Source organism: Ursus americanus, chromosome 7 (assembly GCF_024610735.1).
Source record: "Ursus americanus isolate L20-20 chromosome 7, mUrsAme1.1.p, whole genome shotgun sequence".
NCBI lineage: Eukaryota > Metazoa > Chordata > Mammalia > Carnivora > Ursidae > Ursus > Ursus americanus.
The window spans coordinates 83851354-83872931 of NC_142133.1; the positions used below are offsets into that span (position 1 = coordinate 83851354).

Consider the following 21578-nt stretch of genomic DNA (forward strand, 5'->3'; position numbering starts at 1 on the left):
ATCATTTAAAATAATGGCTTTTTAACTAATTGGCCTTAAAATTAAAAGTATGTTAGTATGATGTTTTTTGCTGCACAGGACTGGTATCTAATTCAACAAAATTTTATTTACATGCAAGGGCTTTAGATAATACATTCGAAGTAATTAACTCTAAGGAAAATACTACAAAGAAAGGCAGGCCTTATAAAAACAACAATATTGAAATCAAACACATCATTACTTACGATTAACTGTTTCAACCCAACAAAAGTCTGCTCTACAGACTCGGCATTTAAGACCTGTCTCTTCGCCGCGGCTCTCTCACCCAGGAAGCGAAGCATCAGGTCTTTAACTGCATCCCCCTTGAAGGAATGTAAGAAAAATATGTCAAGACAATAAAATGTTAATTAAACTCAGCTAACCAGAACCCATAACTAAACGAAATTTCTTTTTTCTCCACCGGTGTATGGAGGTTAAAACGTGGTTACAGTACAGTAAAACTTCAATCACCCAGATGCTCCAGCATCACGACCTTTAGTAAAACGTGTATTTTAGAACGGTCTTTGGTTTAGAAGGGGTAAACCACCACCAGCTGGACCAGGCTTACGTGAGAGACACGCCGAGCCAGGAGGGGGGCTTCGGGGCCTAGAGCTGGGTGGGGGATGCAGTGGGCTGGCTTCAGCAATCCGCAAGCAGATGCAAGGGTTGTCTGCATCTCTGGGAAAACCTCTGGGACCTGGCTGCTGCCCTCCTTCCGATGCTAGGTTCACCCCGAGCCCGAAGAAAAGGGAAGAGTGCCCTCCCCTGCAGGTTGTTTGCCGCGAGCTCAGCCAGGCCCTCCGCTCACAGGAGTCGTGCTACTGCCAGGAAAGCGCCACCGAGGCCTCTGCATGGGGAGCTCCCGCCTCACAGCCTAACTCCTGCGGCCTGATGCCCCTGCGGACAGGGCGCAAGGATGGAAAAGTGGAATCCGAAGCACATGAGCAAAGGCGGCTGGTGAGGATGTGCGTGAAAGGGATCCCGGCGCACAGCTGATGGGGACAGATGGCACAGCCACCGTGGAACAGGAGGGACGCTCCTCAGAAAGTCGGAAACAGACCCAACCTAGCACCCCCAAGGCCACTGCGGGGTATTTATCTGAAGGACATAAACACGCTAACTTGAAAAGATGTCTGCACCGCCGTGTTCACAGTCAGGACGTGGAAACAAGCCACGTGTCTGTGGACGGACGGATAAAGAAGAGGTGGCATCCTCACACTGTGGAATAGTGTTCAGCCATAGCAGAAGAATGGAATCTTGTCATTTGTTTCAACGTGGATGAGAGGGCGTTATACTAAATGAAATAAGTGAGAGGACAAATCCCATATGATCTCACTTCTATGTGGAATCTTAAAAAAACGAAAACCAAAAAACCAAACAAGCTCACAGATACAGAGATCGCACTGGTGGTTGCCAGAGGCAGGGGTGGGGAGTGGGGGGGGGCAGCAGGCTGGCAGAGGGAGGATTATCAATGGCTGGAGCCGCCAAGGAGAAATGCAAGCTGGGGCGCTGGGAATAAGAACCCTCTCCATCTCCGCGAGCAAGACACCTGCCTCCCGCCGCAGGCCTCTGAGTGCCAGCAGTGCAGGGCCACCGAGAGCACAGGGCCACTGAGGACGGAGAGGAAAGCAGCGTGGACGGTGTTCCCTGCAGACTCCACCAGCACCCCTCCCCTTCCTGTGGTTTTCCCACCCGTGGCGTACGCGTGCAAGGTGAATCTTTCGTGGTCACCCAGAGCGGTGATGCTTACAAAGCACCGGCCTGTGGATGCGGCAGGCAGGGGAGGCAGACAAGGTGCCGCAGGGTCTGCAGCTGCCCTCCCACAGATAAAGGGGGAGGGGTGGCCTCGGGAGGGGGTTCCAGGTCACGAGTCTGGTTCTGGCCCCAGGCACTGATGCTCCAAGAGGCCAAGCCACACCTCTCCCTTACAAGGCAGCGAAAATCTAGAAGCAGCAGTTTTATGATTTTTTGCTTTCAGAGTGTGAGGTGAAATGCTTCAAATACTGGAGCCACTGAGGGGGCTAACTGGTCTAGGAGGGACAATTACAGGGCAGAACAAAAAGAGCTCAGCCATATGGCTCCATAAAGCTTTGCAGGAACCAACCCCTACCAGACAAAGGGCTTTATCTGAGTGGGAGGAGCTGTGAACCGGGAAAGGGCAAAATCACACCTCAATGCCGATGCCGCAGAGGGAGGACCAATATAACTCCTCCATCCTTACAACATCGCGTTAATTAGACCACACTGCAAAAATCTTTTGCCCTTAAAATTCTCTGCTGGTTAACATTTCCGTTAGCACAGCAGATCCTGCGACATGCGCACACACAGGACTGCCAAACATCTCACCTATGAAAGCCCAGGGTGGGACAGAACGTCTTCCCACGAACCTACTCGTGCTGTGTCACCGAGCTGGGGGGACTATGGCCCAGGGGTCATGGCACCTGACTGCACATCCTCCTGCGGTGGCGGGAGAGAAGGGAGCAAACTTCCCCCTGCTGTGGGATTTTTCTCAGAGCTCTGTTGCTGCCCCTGGGACAAGACCCGCCTGGAACCCTTGGACTCCTTCAAATCAGAAAACTCTTTGGTGAGGGACTAGTGCATTCAAGCCCAGAGCAGGAAATGTAGGGAGATAGCTTGGGATCGAGCCAGGACTCAGGCCGGCAATGGGGAGGATGCCTGTGGCTCCCCTGCCCCCCATCAGACATATTTATGCAAGAGCAAGTGGCTGATCTCAGCTCACAGATGGCTGTGGGCTGCCACCCCTCCTGCAGTGTGGGGACAGTTCAGCAGTCCCTTCTCGATCTTAATGGACAAAGACAAAACGGAAACCAGAGCAGCTGATTCACAGCGTACAGGCTTTACTGTCTGGGAAACCTGAAGACACAATGGCCATGGGGCCATGGTCTGAAGAGACAGTGGGTCCTGCACCTGACTCGGCACACGTGGAGCTTTCCACCCCGGCTCCAGTGGAGAAGCTCCGGGGAGCATGTGACCCTCTTGCTCCAGTGTTTGCTCTCTCCCAGCGTAAGCAAAACGTCCTGAACAAACAACATCGAAGAAACAAAAATGAAGCAAAACCCCAAACCGGTGGAATGTAAAATGGTGCAGCCACCCGGAAGACAGTTTGGACATTCCTCAAAATGCGAACCCCAGGGGTGCCTGGGTGGCTCCGCTGGTTAAGTGTCTAACTCTCGGTTTTGGCTCAGGTCATGATCTCAGGGTCCTGGACTGAGCCCCGCATCAGGCTCCACGCTCATCGGGGAGTCTGCCTGAGATTCTTCCCCCTGCCCCTCGCCTGTGCACGTGGTGTGCACACATGCTCTCTCTCTCTCTCAAATAAATAATCTTAAAAGAAATGAACCCCAGAGTTGCCATGTAACCCAGAAGTTTCACTCTGAAGTATGTACCCAAGAGAAATGGAAACATGACCACATAAAAACTTGCTCATGAATGTTCATTATTCACAAGAGCCAAAAAGCGGAAACAAATCAAATGTCCATCAAGGGACGAACGGATGAAATGTGGAATATTCATAAAGTGGAATATTATTTGACAATAAAAAGTAATGATGTAGGGATGAAACATGCTAATAAATGGATGACTCCTGAAAACATAATCCTAAGTACAGAAGCCAGTCACGCAAGAGCACATACTGTACGACTGCATTCGCATGAAGTGTCTCCAACAGGAGAAACCCCAGTGCTTGCCTGGAGCTGGGGGAGGGGATGGGGCAGATGGAAAGGGAATCTGAAAGGGCCTGGGCTTCTTTCAGGGAGATAAAAACGTGCTAAAAATTGTGGTGATGGTTGCACAATTCTGTCAAAATGCTAAAAACCAGCGAATTGTAAGTGGAATGTGTGAACTGTATGGCATGTGAACTGTTTTTCCATAAAGCTGTAAAAACAAATCTAAACCTTTTTTTTCTTGTGAGGCCCCAAACAAATCAGAATTTGAGAGAATGCTTCAACAAGGAAAACAGTGTGAGGCTGTCACAGAATGGCCTGAACCGGCCTCCCCACGTCTCAGCTGGCTCACTCACACGCTTCAGCTCAGCTCGGCAAACGTAGCCCGGGAACCGTCTGCCGGCGTGCTGAACAAAAGCAGCAGCAGGGACTTCTTACAGTCACCGGGACTGGACAGTCCTAATGTGAGGAACGGGATGAAGCGACTGTTTTCAGACACAGAAGAGGGCTGGGATCTGCGAGAAAGGAAGGACGACCTGAACTCTTGAATTCAAAGGCGCCGGCGCAGCGGTGTGAAGGGGGGTCTCACGCAGAGCGCGGTGACGAATCCGCGAGGCTGAGGTGCCTGGAAGCGGCGAGAGGGAGCACTAAAAAGGAGGGAGCTCCGCAGAGAAGTCTGAGTCTGCTGCTGGACACCAAGCCGTCCGTGCACAGGGTGACGCTCTGCGACAAGGGAGCTGAGCGATTTCAGAGCTCACGCAGGCTGAGAGATGTCACGTTTGTAACTGTGTGGAGCACTCTCGTTGAACACCGAGGCTTTCAACAGACGTGAGAAAGGTTACCCGCGAGTAAAAGCCACTCTAAACTCACCCTAAGAGCTCAAAAACAAACCTGAAAAAGATCAAGTCAATCTGCATATAAAGTACCTGTTGACCTGAACGAAGTGCAAGTCTTTTTGAAGACAACACAACACAGACTCCTAAAAACAGGACACCCACAATGTCCACCCTCTAACCAAAAATGATGGGACATGGGACAAAGCCAGCCCATGTGACCCACAACCGAGAGAAGAGGTAAATACAAACTGACCCAGAGGTTACAGAGATGGTGGACCACGCAGAGGAGAACCCTCAGGCAGCTACCACACATGTGCGTGAGGGTCTGAGGTAAAACTTCAACACAGAGAATGAAGAAAAAGATGCAAAAAAGAAGCAAACGCAAATTCTAGAGACAAAAAAAAAAAAAAAAAAAAAATTCACCGAGAAGCATCAGCTGCAAACGAAAAAGCCCAGAAGGAAAGACATATGAACTTCAGGACATGACTGCAGGAATTTCAAAGGGAAGCAAAAAGAGAAAAAAACCTGAAAAACAGACACAGATCCTTAGTGACCTCTAGCAATTTTGAGTGGAATTGGAGTCCCAGAAGTAGAGAGGAGAGAGGGAAACACTGAAACACTATTTGAAGAAGGACCAGAATATTCCCAACTGGGAAAACATATCCCAATACAGTCAACGAATCCCAAGCAAGATAAACAGAAAACCATGTGAAGGCAAATCAGGATCAAACAGCTGAAAACCAGTGATAAAATCTTAAAAGCAACCAGAGGAAAACATGTACATTAGGTATAGAAGAGTGAAGATAAAAATTATTACAGGGCGCCTGGGTGGCTCAGTCAGTTGGGCGTCTGCCTTAGGCTCAGGTCATGATCTCAGGATCCTGGGATCAAGTCCCACATGGCATCCAGCTCCCTGCTCAGCAGGGCATCTGCTTCTCCCTCTCTCTCTGCCCCTCCCCCCTGCTTGTGCACTCTCTCTCTCTCAAATAGATAAAATAATTATAAACTTCACATCAGAACATGATAAAAGGGCATCTTTAACATGATGAATGGGGGGAAAAAAACCACCTGTCAACCTTGAATTTTATATTGTAAACATATTGCATATCCAAAAAAAAATAGCCTTTAAAAATGGAGATGACAATAAATGGTTTTTGTGGACTAATTAAAGCTGAGAATGCGTGTAGCTGGTGGAGTGGCAGGAGCAGGTGAGTCCTTGGCTTCCTGGAGGCCCCTGACACGGGTTTCCACGTGGACTGTGTGGGTTTCCCTGAGAGGATTCTGGTGAAACCCGAGTTGCTGGGAGGGGGAAGGCGAGACTGGGGGAGCAGAATGAGAAAGGGGTGGTAGAAGGATCCAGTCTCCAAGGGTGTAGGCCAGGTTTCTCGCTCTGCCAGCACGGGCCGGGGGATTCTGATGTCTGCGAGAGGGGCTCAATCTCACCACCTTCACCTTCACCTCCCTGTTCCCCTCACCACTGAAATTCTGCTTCTTTTTTTTAAAAGATTATTTATTTATTTATTTGACAGAGATGGAGACAGCCAGCGAGAGAGGGAACACAAGCAGGGGGAGTGGGAGAGAAAGAAGCAGGCTCACAGCAGAAGAGCCTGATGTGGGGCTCGATCCCAGATCGCCGGGATCACGCCCTGAGCCGAAGGCAGATGCTTAACCACTGTGCCACCCAGGCGCCCCGAAATTCTGCTGCTTCTATTTATCCCTTTTCACTCCCCCCTTTAGTGAACAAGCACCATACAAACAATTCTCCACTTCCATTCCTTACGGGTTCTGAAAAGTTCTGACCTACCATTTCCCCCAAACTTTCCATTTGCTCCTCTGAGGACAGAGGCCAGGTACAACCGTTCACCAGCCGAAAATGCCTGAGACCCCCTTCTGGGGCCACGCAAGCGGAATGAGGCATTACATGTTCACCGTAAAGCTTCTAACTCAGCTGAGACTGCCGAAGACGTCATTCCGTAAAGAAACAAATTAAAATCTTTTCAAGTTTTATCCCCCAGGAAGGTAATTTTTAATGAGGCGAGCAATTTGGAAAAAAATAGTGTTTTAGAAAGCTGAATGAGAATGAACAACTCTGTGGTAATAACAGTGACAAAGGGGCAGCTTACTAATAAGTAAATCCAAGAAACGGTTTCAAAAGCTTGGTGTGCCCAGAAAGTTAATAGAGAAACCAATCTTAAGTCTTTTGGCAAATAAACATAGCATGTCGGTTCAAGGTTAACCGTGCATTTTCTTTTCTATCTTGGGAATGAAAGGGTCCTTGAAGGATAATATACAGATGAAGAGACACAGTGTCACGCATCCAGCACGTGTTCTGTGGGAGAGCCGAAGGTGTTCCGGAAACTACTCTTGGTTCAAATTTCCATCTACCACGAGGTTCCCAAAACACCCGCCGTGAATCCGCAAGAGGTACTGTGAGACATTACCGAAGGCCTTAAAGGAGATGGAAAGAAGGAAAGCTGTGTCCTGGTCAGCTTCCTAACCCTTGCTGACTTGTGCAGTGACCTTTCTCTCGGGTAGCTGCGTGGAACCGGGGACGTGAATCACGGAAGCTTAAGGCTAGGGAGGACCTGACAGGGCCTCTGTATCTGATTCAGTCCAGGGGAAACCAGCACCGAACTCCCGCGCTTGTGTTTCCTGACTCAAGAATGACTGGCATTTCAGGCAGCACGATATTTCTGGTCTGACACTAACCGGCCTGCAGGCTAGTCAGCATTCGTGGCCCCGTCCATGAAATGTGTGCTCACCCAGACCTCTTGGCAACCAGAGTGAAGCACCTCTACACATTTCCGTACCCTAGAACCCCTGGGTGAAGTCATTTCCATGGCAACCTTCACATTTCCCCTGAATTACAATTGGGGGGGAAGCAAAGGAAAGGAAGTGCTAAAAGGCCAGTCCCACTGAGCCTGCAGGAACAGAGCAGCAGAGCACACAGTCCCCCACAAGCGCGAGGGAAGAAACACAAAGCAGAACAGTAAAGCCCCCACCCCACGCCCGCAGCAGGTAGGGTGGATGCAGACAGGGCCAGGGAAGGGTGTGAATACATAAATCAAATCCTGCACATCCAAGTATCCCCTGAATTCAGAGTCCGGAACCGGAATTCATTAAAAGGATCCTGCAAAAGGAAGTCTATGTTCAGTCTATTCTGCTTGAGAGAGTGGAGAATGAAGCTTCTCACACTGCCTGGTAAACAGTACATGCACAATAAATGTGCATTTGGTACCTGAATATGCTGTCAAGGCTACCATGTGAAGTGTCCAAAACCTATGGGCTCACATTTCTAGATTTCTAAGTCCCTAGGAAAGAGCTAACAGCTCCGCGTCCCCAGTGCGGCCCTTCTCCCAGGGCTCAGCAGTCTACCTATGCCACGACATCCGCATCCCACACACTGGGCTTTCCGACCAGCCACGTGTGTGTAGGAGTGGGCACGTGCTTCCCCTGAGAGGGCTGCTGAAGACAGGAGGGCAGACACGCACCGGCTGCAAGGCCAGCCCCCTGGGCGGGAGCGGTGACCCTCATACACTGGGCTGGGCGGCAACTGGGATCCCACCACAACCTTGCAATCACCCAAGGCTCGCATCTGATGTGCTCACTTACGTGTTACACGTATTTATAAACATTCTCACCATACTACGCATGCCATCTTGTACCCAGTTTTTCAAATTTAACAACAAAATATGAACCTCGTTAAAAATTCTGCTGTATTATCATTTTTTAATGTTTATTTTTAATTTATTTTTTAAAAGATTTTATTTATTTATTTGACAGAGAGAGACAGCGAGAGAGGGAACACAAGCAGGGGGAGTGGGAGAGGAAGCAGCAGGCTCCCAGCGGAGAAGCCTGATGCAGGGCTCAATCCCAGAACGCTAGGATCACGCCCTGAGCCGAAGGCAGATGTTTAACGACTGTGCCACCCAGGTGCCCCTATTTTTTACTTCTGAGAAAAGATTTTATTTATTTGAGAGAGAGAGCACAAGAGAGTGTGCACAAGCAAGGGGTGGGAGGTGCTGAGGGAGAGGGAGAAGCAGGCTCTCCGCTGAACAGGGAGCCCGGGACCCTGATGCTGGGCTCGATCCCAGGACCCTGGAATCATGACCTGAGCCGAAGGCAGACGCTTCACCGAGTGAGCCACCCAGGCGCCCCTGTATCGGTTACCATGGCATGGTCTTGTTACGTTTTTAAATGAGACGTCAACAGCAACAGCCACATAAATGCACACGTTCACCTACTTGCTGTTTATAAAGGAACCAACTGGACAGTGAATAGCTTATTCATCAATAAAAGTTTTAAATGCTATTTATGAAGCAATTGAATGACTGGAGGAAGTGTGTTGCCAGTAATGTATGTTCCTTCTCAGAGCCAGCTTCGGGATTTTTACAGAAAGTCGGCATGAGGACCGAGGTCACCCTCCCTGCCCAACGAGAAGGCATTGTCAGAAGAGGGTGCCACTGGTGCACAGTAGGTGCTCGATAAATCCTTGTTGTACTAATCTTTAAATGGCCACCTCAGGAAAAGGAATTCAAGAATCTGAGTGGTTTCCAAACCTGGCCGGGTATCAAAACCACCTGGACATGGCATTAAAAATATAGACTCATGAGCCCCACCCAGACACAGAGTCAGAATCTCCAGATATACAGCCCACAAATCCCACCCCAAGTCTATGGTAAATTTGCCTTTCATTAAATCTCTACATGATTTTTTAGGCAGAGGATCTTAGAGTTGGAAGAACCCCTGGAGATGACCTAATTCAACCCTTAAAAATCACATTTATTTGAACGCCCCCCCCCCAAAGGTGTCCCGCACCCACCTGGATATTGTCAAACTTGAGGCCCGGCATGGTGAGGCTCTCCTTGTCTACGAACACCGTGCTGTACTGCTGGGTGGCTACTGAAATCAGGATGTCCCTGGTCCCCTCTCCGGGGAGCCAGGCGTCACTCCTGCGGTCCATCTCGCTCATGCTCAGGGCTGTGGCAAAGGGGTCCTCGCTCCCCGCAAACACAGCCTGGATCTGTGAAAACGGTTTTGGAGACTGAGGGATTTCTAGAGAAGCTATGGAAACACCCGCTTCTGACTTTTCGATCCCTGGGGAGTGAGAAGGCTCAGCGGTACCTGGGGACCTTTCTGCCCCCGGAGTGGAGAGTGAAGACAGTTTCTCTGGAGCTGAAGAACCTGCGTTGGGGTTACTGACGGAGATGAAAGTGGAAGTCGTGAATGAATCAAAGAAGTCCGAGGCCAAGGAATTAGTGTTGGCTGGATCACCAAAAAATTTACTCAGGCTGGGGCTGGGCTGCACCGCCTGGGGGGGGGTCTTGGCCACCGTCTCACTCGCGCCGCTAAAGCTCGGAGACTTCACCATCTGGGACTCGAAGCCATCCCGCAGGAGCAGGGGCTGCTGGGAGTGGGCAGGAAGCGACTGGCTAAAAATGGTGCACACGGGGATGGGCTCCTCATTGGGAGGGGACTGCCTCGAGGGTGGTACGCACCCCGGCCCCTCTGGGCGAGTGCTCCCGTCCCCTGGGCCAGGGTCCTCTGCCCCCTCCTCTCCCAAGGCAGGCACACCTTTGACTTGGTTGTGCTCTGGGTCAGGGGTCGCGTCCGAGATGTCTTTAGACACACCCTCTCCATCACTTTCACTGTCCTTGCTCAGGGTGTCCACTGTTCCTTCGTCCCCGAGACTTTCCAGACTGGGACCAGTGTTGCCTTCTGCAGGCTCCACAACATCCTGCAAACAGCCGAGGTCACCTGTGTCGTCTTCGCTATTATTAGGAGAGTCAGAAATGAGGACGCTCTCCATCATGTGCTCATTAAGTTTATCTACGAAATTATTAGAATCTTCCGATATAGTCTCATTCTCTTCAGACCCGAACTCGTCTCCACCGAGGTCAATGGTTTCCTCGTGATAAAGCAGCTGCGCCTGCTCTCCCTGTGCAGTGGTGCTCCCGGCCTGCCCCTCGGCCGGATGCGAGTCCTCAGTCACATTCTGCTTGGCGCCGTTAGCGTTCTCCATGGCCCCCTGGAGCGAAGAGAGATTCGTGAACCAACCTCATCAGCTTTCTATCTCAGTTATTACGGAGCTGATTCTACCTTCCTGTTAAAACTGTTCTTTAAACTTAAAAACAAACGGTGGATACGGGTCATTATACATTTGCCCAAACTCATGGCATGCACGACACCAAGAGTGAAGCCTAATGCGGATTATGGACTCGGTGTGATAACGAAGTGTCGGCACAGGTCCGCCGGCTGTAACAAACGCACTGCTCAGCGGGGGAGGCGGAGGGTATGGGGAATCTCTGAACTTTCCGCTCACAATTTTGCAGTGAGCTACTACAACTGCTCCAAAAAATAAAGTCTACTAAAAAATGTTTATCAGTCATATATTCAAACGGTTCAAACTGGAAACACTCCGTTTCTCCAACCATCTGTCGATGGGCTGATCACGGTAAAAGACACATAACGTCACCGTCTTAATCATCTACCATCTTAACCATTTTTGAGTTCACAGTTAAGCGGTATTCAGTGCATTTACATCGTGCAACCATCACCACCAGCCATCTCCAGAACTCTTCTCATACTGCAAAACTAAAACACTGTACGCATTAAACAATGACTCCCTAGCAGCCCCCGCCCCCCACCGCCAGCCTGATAATGGCCTTCTACTTTATGACTCCATGAGTGTGACTACTCTAGGTATCTCACATAAGTGGGCTGCCATAGTATTTGCCATTTTGTGCCCGGCTTATATCCCCTAGCATAATACCCTCAAGGCTCACCGATGTTGCAGTACGTCAGGATTTCCTTATGTTTTCAGGCTGTTTAATAGTCCACTGTATCTCCATACCACATTTTGTTTCTGCATTATCCACTGATGAACATTTGGCTTGCTTCCATACTTTGGCTACTGTGACTGCTGCTATGAACACATGTGTACAAATACCTCTGAATCCTTGCTTTTAATTCCTTTGGGCATATACCCAGAAGCAGGATTGCTCAATCATATAACACTTCTATCTTTAATTATTTGAGCAACCAACAAACTGTTTTCCATAGTAGTTGCACCATTTTACATTCCCTGCAACGGTATACAAGGATTTCAGTTTCTCCACATTCTGGATGACCCTTGTTATTTCCTGTTCTGATACTAGCCTTCCTAATGGGGGTGAGGTCTCCAGCCTTTTAAACTCTACTTGTTCTTAGCTGGCAGAGTAGGTGAGAACCCAATAAAACACAAAGGCCCTATTGCCTGGCCCCTGCCTACGGGTCTAGCTAACGATTTTAATTCAATTCTTGTGGACTTATACTATTAGGGACAATAGCTGAGTCTCCTAGGGTTGCATTTCCAGAGAAAGTCGTATTACGGTAGCGGTCATCTACGTGGGTCCACGTGTCAGGTTTTGGTTATAAAAGTTTGGGAAACTTAAATGGATCGCCCCTGTGACATTTTCCCACGAGAGGTGCTGTAGTGGCCTTGGGGTAGTGTGCAGTAAGTCAGTGAAAATAAAGAATGAGATTCTGAAAGCAAAATAAAATAGAAAAAAACAGTGATAAAAAATAAACCCTACTTGTCCTTTATGACCCAGTTGTAGACCCCCTCTTCCATGAAGCCAAGACACTCCAACCTGTAATAATCTCCCCATTCTCCCTGGGACGCTGTCTGCCTGAATCGAGCACGAGAAAGAAAACCGTACCAAAGCAGAGGCAGCCTCACTGAGGCATGCTGACCGCCGGAGCTAATGGCAGCGAACCGGACGAGTTACTGGTGCGTATTCTGTCCTCGGCACTGTTCGAAGGGTTTTACGTCTATGTTCTTACTTGAGCCTCAGACTCACTCTGTGATACAACCGCTATCACTTTCTTCATCTTGCAGATGAGGAAGCTGACGCTCAGGGAGGTCACGCTCTCTCAAAGCCCGGCCACTAGGAAGCGGACAAACCAGGCCTGGTTAAAGCTGGGCTGACACTGGATGGCAGAGGCCACAGAACGAAACAAGGAGTTTGAACTCTAAAGAAAATGTGCTCTTTTTCTTGAAGAACATTTTACCAAAAGCTACTGTATACAGTTTTATCCTTAAAGTGAACAAAGTCCAATTAAGATGAGGGTTTCTCTAGAAAAAAAAATGCCTGCTTGACCTTTGAAAACTACACTTAGCTGATCTCTAGACAAGAGTACTTCTTCGTCAACGTCTCCACAGTACTCCAAATCAGCTATCCTTCCTTTTTATAGCCTGGTCACCCTGACATCTAAAAACAAGATTACTTTAAAGTAGACAATCAAAGTTAAACACTTTGGAGAAGTTTCTTGTCCAGCATCGTCAGTAAATAACTCCCCATTTGTTACATATTCATCTGATTAGCTATAAAGGAGTCAAAAATGAAATGTAAAAGGAACAAAAGCCTTTTTCTGGTAACGTTTCACAGCAAGGCACATCAGAAGCTGCCTAGAGAACATCAAAAAACGGATGCGCTGTCACAGGCGGGGCTGTCCCCTGCGTCCTCTCTGTGCAGCAAACAGAGGCTGGGCAGGAAGACCATGGGAACAACAAGCACGACTTCCTTTCACCTGGACAGTAGCTGAATGCGATGCCATCAATGCCCCAATACACAGAAGGGGACACTGAGAATCAGAGCAGTGACGGGGCTCACCAAACATCACCGGTAGTGGGGCACCTGGTTGGCTCAGTTGGTATAGCACACGACTCTTGATCTTGGGTGTGAGTTCGAGCCCCACATTGGGTGTAGACAGAGATTACTTAAAAATAAAAACTTTAGAAGAAATAATAAAATCACTGGTAGGGGTGCCTGGGTGGCTCAGTTGGTTAAGTGTCTGTCTTCGGGTCAGGTCATGATCTCAGGGTCCTGGGACTCAGTCCCACGTCGGTCTCCCTGCTCAGTGGGGGAGTCTGCTTCTCCCTCTCCCTCCACCCCTTCCCCTGCTCAGGCTTTCTCTTGCTCTCAAAAAAATTCTTAAAAAAAAAAAAAAAAATCACTGGTAGTAAATGACACTGCCAGGAATGGAGTTTGGTCCTTCCTGACAAACCCTAATGAGGACTGAAATATCCAGTCCCTAGCACAGTGCCTGCTACCTGGGAGATGCCAGTAACTACAGCTGGGTTAACTGTTGGTTCTGAGCCTCTCTCAGAATAAGAACAGTTCCAGAAATCCCAATAATACACTAATGGTTAATTGTAGAATAATGTAGAATATAAGAAAAGGTCTGATACAATTATAGGAAAAGATAAAGAATATCAGAACTGGCAAAACCACAGTGTTTTCTTCATATACAGGGAAGGGTGGAGAAAGTTCTACTCTTAAAAAAAGTGGAAGTAACTGTCAAGGTTAATTTGTATGTATTAGATACAGAGACAGACTAAAATGGGGTACTGTGGGAAAGACTGTCCAGGTAACACTGAGCTACTTCCCACAATTCACTGGAACAAGAGAAAGCTAATCACTGTGTAAGACCCACTCATTATGTGGACTGGGTATTTACAGCAAGAAACAACTGCTTCAGCAGTAATTCAAGAAACACAGATTGAAACTATGATTTTTTAGGAAAAAACCTGTCTATGAAATAGGCAGATGTTTAGAAACGACAGCTCCTAGAGTGTTTTGGGGAAAACTAACCTGTTAAGAGTAGAAATGTAACTTTTCTGCAGAGCAAGTAGGCAAAGCATAAAACTCTGATACAGCCAACTGTGTTTACCAATTTATCTAAAATGTTTTTAAAGCGACAATCTTCTAAAAGGAAGAAAGCTAAGTAAAAATCAACATTCTTGCAAATCAGTGCTTGTTCGTAACTATGTTTTCTCTTCAGAAACCTGTTTCTAATCCAATCTAAATTAGAAAATCCATCTGTTTCCTAGTCACAAAGTTTACAAAGGGGCTGCCCAACCCAGAGTAAAAATTATAATGTTAATCCTAATTTCTTAAAAAAAAATTATTTATTTAGTTGAGAGAGAGAGAGAGAGAGAGAGAGAGAGAGAAAGCACGCACAAGCAGGGGGAGCAGCAGAGGCCGAGGGAGAAGCAGACTCCCAGCCAAGCAGGAAGCCAGATGAAGAGCTCGATTTCAGGACCCTGGGATCATGACCTGAACCGAAGGCAGATGCTCAACCAACTGAGCCACCAGGTGCCCCAATCCTAATTTCTGAATAGAAACTATATATTTATTAAAAACCACTGCCAAAGGGCTGTACTGAAATGTCCTGCAAACCAGGAGCCATTATTCACGGCATGCTACTGTGTCTTAGATCCCAGGGTAACTCAGTACTCTTATGTTCTAGGGAGTGGCACAGAGAGAAAGCTAGGTAGCCAACACACATACACGAGGCAAAGAGAAAAAATGGTGCAGGGGTGATGGGGAGATTCTGGACAGAAAGGGACAGCTCACGTACAAATTCTCCTCTCTCAGTAGGAGACCTTAGAGGTTCTTTTCCTGTAACTTTTCCCCTTCTCTCCTAAAGGTGCATTTCTATAACTTTTAACAAATTTTGAGTGGATACAAAACAATATTTATAACATGGGGTTGAAACACTCTAATATTTACTTCCCTCCCCTTTGAGGGTAATATTCTGAAATTTGCCATACTCTTTTTCTTTGTCTGTCTTTCTTTCTTTTTTTTAAAGGATTTTATTTATTTATTTGACAGAGAGGCAGCAAGAGAAGGAACACAAACAGGGAGAGTGGGAGAGGGAGAAGCAGGCTTCCCGCTGAGCAGGGAGGCCAATGCGGGGCTCGATCCCAGAACGCTGGGATCATGACCTGAGCTGAAGGCAAATGCTTAACGACTGAGCCACCCAGGCGCCCCGTGCCATAATCTTTTTATTTAACCTTCCACATGCTTACTTCCTCAACAGATTACTTAGGTTTTTCAGTTTCTGCCTTAATCTCCCCTCTCTACTCTTAACCTTGAGATTCAACTTTATACGTAGCATGAGGCTGGGATTCATTCATCTTTGCCGTTGAGGGTGCTCTGTGTGTGACAGAGCCACAACACATGATCTGTTCTACCGCTGATGGACATCTGAGGTATTTTAGACAGTGCCATGATGAATATTCTCGTACATGTCTCCTGGTGTACCTGTGCAAATTTCTTCATGATGGTATCAAACGTTATGTGTATGTTGGTTCACAGAGAATACATCTCTTCATCTTTACTAGATAATTTCAAATTGCCTTCCTAAGTGTTTGTACCAATTTACACACATAATAGCAGTGTGAAAGTATTCTTGTTCAACACATTTACCTACGCTTGGTATGATCAGATTTCTTAATTAATATCAAGAATACATAAAAAATTCCTATAAGTCAATAGGACAATAAATGACCCAACAGAAAAACAGGCCAAAGATCCGAACAGGCTGAGAGGGATACACATTTCACAAGCACAAATCCCGTGACTCAACAGCCATCCACCTATCTTGATATTTTCAGGACGCTTCCATTTCATACCCACGGTTACTATAAAACTAAGTACGTCTTTCTGCTCTCAAGAGCTCTGGTGAAGACAATAAATGGTTCCATGACCTATGTATCACAGAGGAACTCTTCACATGGCACCATAAGCTATGACTGGGAATGCTTATAACAGCAACTCCAAACAAAATACCTGCCTCCTTCCAAAGATTTAAAAAAAAAAAAATCAGGAAACAAGTACTGCCCGTAGATACAATAAATAAATAGCGTATTAAAAATGGAACATTAAATGTAAAATAAATGAACCATGCTACATCTAAAGCATCAATGTTTGAACCTCACAAATCTGATTTCGCTAGAAGAATGAGTAGAAAAATAAGCAGCGTAATTTTCTGTATAAGGTTCAAAAACATGTAAATTAGACAATATATTGTTTTAGTAATACAAGTGCAAAAGCAAGGTGATGATAATACCCAATTCATTTGGGGAGGGGGCTGGAGGTGATGGCAAGAGAAGGTTTGATTAGGGAGGGACACATGAACAAGCCATTGACAACCGTCCATTTCTTATGCTGCTGGACAGAAGACTGGGCTGGGTACTTGATCTTTATGTCTTCCATGAATGTTACAAGTGGTCTTTATATTTCATAATTAAAAAATAGAAAAGCAGACGTATTTGCTTTTGATTTGTGTAATACAAATCTATGCTATTATTGGCTTAATAATTTTATTAAACCGCAGACATGATTTTAGCTTATGTTAGCATTAAAATGCTAGCAAAGAAGGTGGACTTTTTGTTTAGGTGAGTGCTTTGCATGATGCCTTTAATTAATGCTTATGATTTTTTTTTTTTTTTTTTTTTTTTTGTGAGGGAGTGCGTGCCTGAGCAAGGCAGGGGGAGCACAGGGAGGAGAGACAGAATCTCAAGCAGGCTCCATGACCAGTGTGGAGCCCTATTCGGGGCTTGATCCTACAACCCTGAGATCATGACCTGAAATCAAGAGTTGGCCTCTCAACCAACTGAGCTCCCCAGACACCCCTGGAGCCAGGACTTAAACTCAGGAGTTCTGGTGGTGTCCAGGCTTTAAGTAACTAACGCTACTGCTCCTCTCACTGTAAGCTTCTTGAAACCAAAGATCGTTTATATTATTTTTAAGGTTTTTATTTACTTATTTGAGAGAAGAGAGAGAGTGAGCGGGGTGGGGGGGCAGAGGGAGAGGGACAAGCAGGCTTCCCACTGAGCGTGGAGCCTAAGTGGGGCTTCATCCCAGGACCCCCCCAATCATGACGGGACCCAAAGGCAGAGGCTTAACTGACTGAGTCACCCAGGTGCCCCACCTTACGATTTTTTTTTTTTTAAGTACTAACATTTAAGTGATTATTTAAGAACTGAAGTTTCACTAAGAACAATTCACTAAGGGGGCGCCTGGGTGGCGCAGTCGTTAAGCGTCTGCCTTTGGCTCAGGACGTGATCCCGGCGTTCTGGGATCGAGCCCCTCATCAGGCTCCTTTGACAGGAGACTGCTTCTTCCTCTCCCACTCCCCCTGCTGTGTTCCCTCTCTCACTGGCTGTCTCTGTCAAATAAATAAATAAAACCTTCAAAAAAAAAATAAATAAAATTATATTAAAAAAATAACAATTCACTAAGAACAATTAAAACTACAGAAGTTCAGTTTCCCTCTCTGGACATGATGCTGGAATTGTAAGTCTTTTGCCAGACTGTGATAATGTAAACCCTATTTCCATGAAAATATATGCCATGTAGTAGAACTCTAATTAACATATACTTACAAAAGCCCCCGTGTAAAGAAAACCCACTGCTGATCAAGCATTTTGCATGTATTATGTTATTTAATCCTCAGGACCAACCTACAGAGTACCATTATCACCTCCATTATGCAGCAGAGAAAACCCAATGATTTGGCCAAAGGCATACTGTCAATATTTGATGCTGATGGGATTTCAACACAGGTTTTCCTGCCTTTGCTCTCCCTGTAAGGTTGCTAGGACAGATCACCATCCAGAGCAGCAGGGGTGAGTCAGAAAGAGCACCGAACACAAGTTCTCAATAACTGCTTGAGTCTTAGCTTCACTACTAAGTGACCTTTGAAAAATGACTTAATTTCTGAGTCTTGCTTTCCTCAGTCTGTAAGCTGGGGTCATGAGGAATAAACAGTGACGCACAGGGCACTTTTAAACTGTAATGAGCTAAATATACATCAGCACAGCAAACTGTAATGTTAATAATGAAGCACAGTGCTAACACGCTGTTGGAAATCACAGAACGTGAGGACAGGTGAAAGACACCGCCACTAAATTACCCAAGTCGCGTTCCCCTCCCCGTCTCCCATAGCACCATAGTGGGCCAGGCTCATGGTCTGTCGCTCAGCACCATCCTGAGTTCATGAAAAGAAGCCAGGAAGGAAGTATTTGGATACAAAGACACCGTATCTTCCAGCAGCCATGAGAAAGTGGCAACTGCAGTCCATGTTCGGGGGGTTAAACTTTTGTGCTCAAGTGTGAGGAACGCACACGCGTTTCAGAACATATCTTTGAGCCCTGTGCTTCTTTTAAAATACATGTTTTCAGTCTTCGCAGTGTACGCACTCTATCGATCAGTTCCGTCTGGAATGTGGCTCTGGAAGGGATCAGAATATGGAATAACAGCGGCTTCTATACTTTTACACATACCGCCGCATTCATCCTCCCAATACTGAGACTTTGGTCGGGCAGGTCACGTCCGTCTACAGGAGACCAAACTAACAAGAAGAGAAACCAAGGGGCTCGCTCAGGCCACGCTGCTCCCTAAGTGCCACAGCTGGGACCTGGAGGAGACCTCCCAGGACGAGACGTCACGGAGCAGCTCCCGCGGAGAGGCCCCCACGGCGGGGACCGGGAGAGGAGACCCCGGAGAGGAGCTCTGGCAGGAGACCTCGATGAAGCGAACCTCCCTCCCCGCGGGGGGAGCGGCCAGGGGACAAGCCACGGAAGGGGTGCACCGCCCGTGCACGAGCTTCCCGAGCGGCTGGGGTCAGGGCCGGCGGGGCTGCGGTTACGGACGACCCGACACCCTCCCCACAGTCCAAGCCCTGGGTCTCACCTGCCACCTGCCCCCTGGGGTTGGGGAGGCGGTCACCTGCGGCCGCGACCAGAGTCCGGGGAGAAGGTGGATGAAAACCGGAAGGAGCGACTGAACCCGGCACCTCCTCCGGCTTTTGCGGCTGCGCGCGCTCTCCGTTTGCGCGGCCTTCGCGCACGCTCAGTGCAGGGACGGCCGCCAAGCGCATTTCCGGTTCGTGCTGCGATGGGCGTGGCCCGCGCTCCAAGGTGATATGGAGGGCGGGGAATGGGCGGGGGTAGTTGACTTCATCCCTGGGGATAGGGAGGAAAATTAGTTTGACACTCAGGCTATGGGGTCCTGGCGTAGGACAGGCAGAAAAGAGAACGTTAGGCCGTTTCTTTTCATTACTAGCCAAAGCACCCAAGAAATTTTTATTTCTAGAAATTTTTCTTTATGCTTATCAGTATTTCTACTTTTCCTGCTGCGCGTCTGTATTACTTGTGTAATAATGACATTAACCATAAAGATGGCCGTAATAATATCAATAATATGTGGGTAGATTTAATCCAGCAGTATGAAGACTGCTTTCTCTTAGCTCCACAACTTAATCTCAGGTAATCGGAGGCACTGAAGAGCCTGCTCCGGTCTGTGCCTCCGCTTCCTTGATTTTTTACTGTAATCACTGAGGGCTCTTTATTCGTTCGATGGATATCTATCTGTCGAATCCTAACTGTGCATGCCAGGGCACTAGGCAGTAGGATAAAACAGGGGAAACCCACTTCTGTCTTCTTTTCATAAGTGATTAGATGATAGTATATATTCAATGTGCATAATGTAATGTCTTGACACATGTATACATTGTGAAATGAGTACCACAATGGAGCAAATTAACGTCCATCATCCCAATCTGTTACCTTTTTTGTGAGTGTGTGATGAAAACACTTGAGATCTACCCTCAAAAGTTTCAAGTATAGGGTATCTTATTATTAACTGTAGTCATTGTTCTGTACCTCAGGTCCCCAGAACTTATTTGCCTTATAATTGAAAATTTGTATCCTTTGATCGCTCTCTCCTTTCCCCTTACCCCTCAGCCTCTGGTAAGCACCATTCTATTCCTACAATGAGTTCAAAGTTGTGTTTTTTTTTTTTTTTCATATTTCACATGTAGGTGTACTCATGCAGTATTGTCTTTCTGTGTTTGGCTTATTTCACTTAACAGAATGTTCTCCAGATTTATCCATGTTTAGCAAATGATAGGATTTCTCTCTTAAGGCTGAATAACATTCCACTGTGTGGGGGGGCACCCAGGTGTGCCACATTTTGTTTATCCATTCATCTATGGACACTGAGGTTGTTACCATGTCTTGGCTGCTGTGAATAATGCTGCAATGAACAGGAATGTGCAGATGTCTCTTTGACATGGTGATTTTATTTCCTTTGACTCCCGGAAGTGGGATTGCTGGAACATATGGTAGTTCCATTTTTAACATTTTGAGGCAACTCCACACTGTTTTCCAGAGGCTTCACCAGTTTACATGCCCACTGACGGCATATAAGAGTTCCCTTTTCTCCACTTCCTGCCAACACTTTCTGTCTTTTGACTTTTTGATATCAGCAATCCTTACAGGTGTGAGGTGAGATCTCATTGTGGTTTTGATTTGCATTTCCCTGTTGATCAGAGATGTTGGGCATCTGTTCGTATACCTGTTCCAGACCGTGCCATTTGTCATGAAGATGGTTTAAGGGTTGAAAGAAAAGTTAAATAATCACACAGTTGGGGAGGTGTGTGGTTCTGGAAAGCAGTGGAACACAGCTTAGTGAAGGGGGTTCTGCTATGGCATTTTGGGATTCCGTGCAATTTCCTTTCTGTCTGTTAAGGAAGTGGTCAAGGCAGGCACATTCAAGGAATCTAAGTAGTGTCCTCCACGACCACCCTTGGACATCGCTGGGGAACCCAGGGTCTTCCCAGCAGGTTCCCATTCAGAGTCAAATGCTGGTCAGATGCTGCCAGAGGTATGGTGCCAGGCATCACTCCCTGGCGCAGCACTGGTACTGCCCTCTCCGCCCACCCCCCCCCCCCCCCAACAGTGCCGGCTGCTTGCAGCCTGAATGAGCTTGGCCCCTGACCTTAGGGATCCTGGGCAGAACCCCGATGAGTCCACAGACCAGGCACACATCCTGGCTTCCCAACTTACTACCTCGGTCTCAACTGCTAGTCTATTTTGTAGCCTCTCGTCTCTAAAACGGAAACAGGCTACCTTAGGCGCAGGGTTAGAGCGGAGAACTTTAAGACAGCACCTGTAACGCGTTTGTCCCTGCGCACCGCTAAGCGCTAATGATGACGAACCACAAGTCACAGATCCAGGTGAGCGATTCTCTCTGGGATAACAGAGCAGCTCCAAGCAAGAGACGTCTAAGTGACACCCGCCCACCCGCCTTCCCAGTCCTTGTCCCACCGCCCAGCCCCTCCTCCACCTCCGGAGATCTGGCTCCGGGCCAGGCTCCTCTCCGTCGGGGATCCTCCTCCTGCAACCAGTAGGGTTGAGAACCCGTAT

The 21578-nt window shown here is 47.5% G+C and overlaps 1 protein-coding gene across 3 annotated transcripts in view; it reads right to left on the reverse strand.

Moving 5' to 3' along the window:
* TRAPPC12 (trafficking protein particle complex subunit 12) overlaps positions 1-19206 on the reverse strand; it is an 88759-nt gene extending 69553 nt beyond the window's left edge. For all 3 annotated transcript variants that reach the window (XM_087863897.1, XM_045788894.2, XM_045788895.2), the window contains exons 1-3: positions 19063-19206; positions 9360-10565; positions 225-341 (exon numbers count right to left, since the gene is read on the reverse strand). In XM_087863897.1, the coding sequence (XP_087720023.1) occupies positions 225-341; positions 9360-10559 (1317 nt within the window). In that variant the 5' untranslated portion in view covers positions 10560-10565; positions 19063-19206. The remainder of the gene's footprint in view (positions 1-224; positions 342-9359; positions 10566-19062) is intronic.
* Between the last annotated feature and the right edge of the window lie 2372 nt (positions 19207-21578).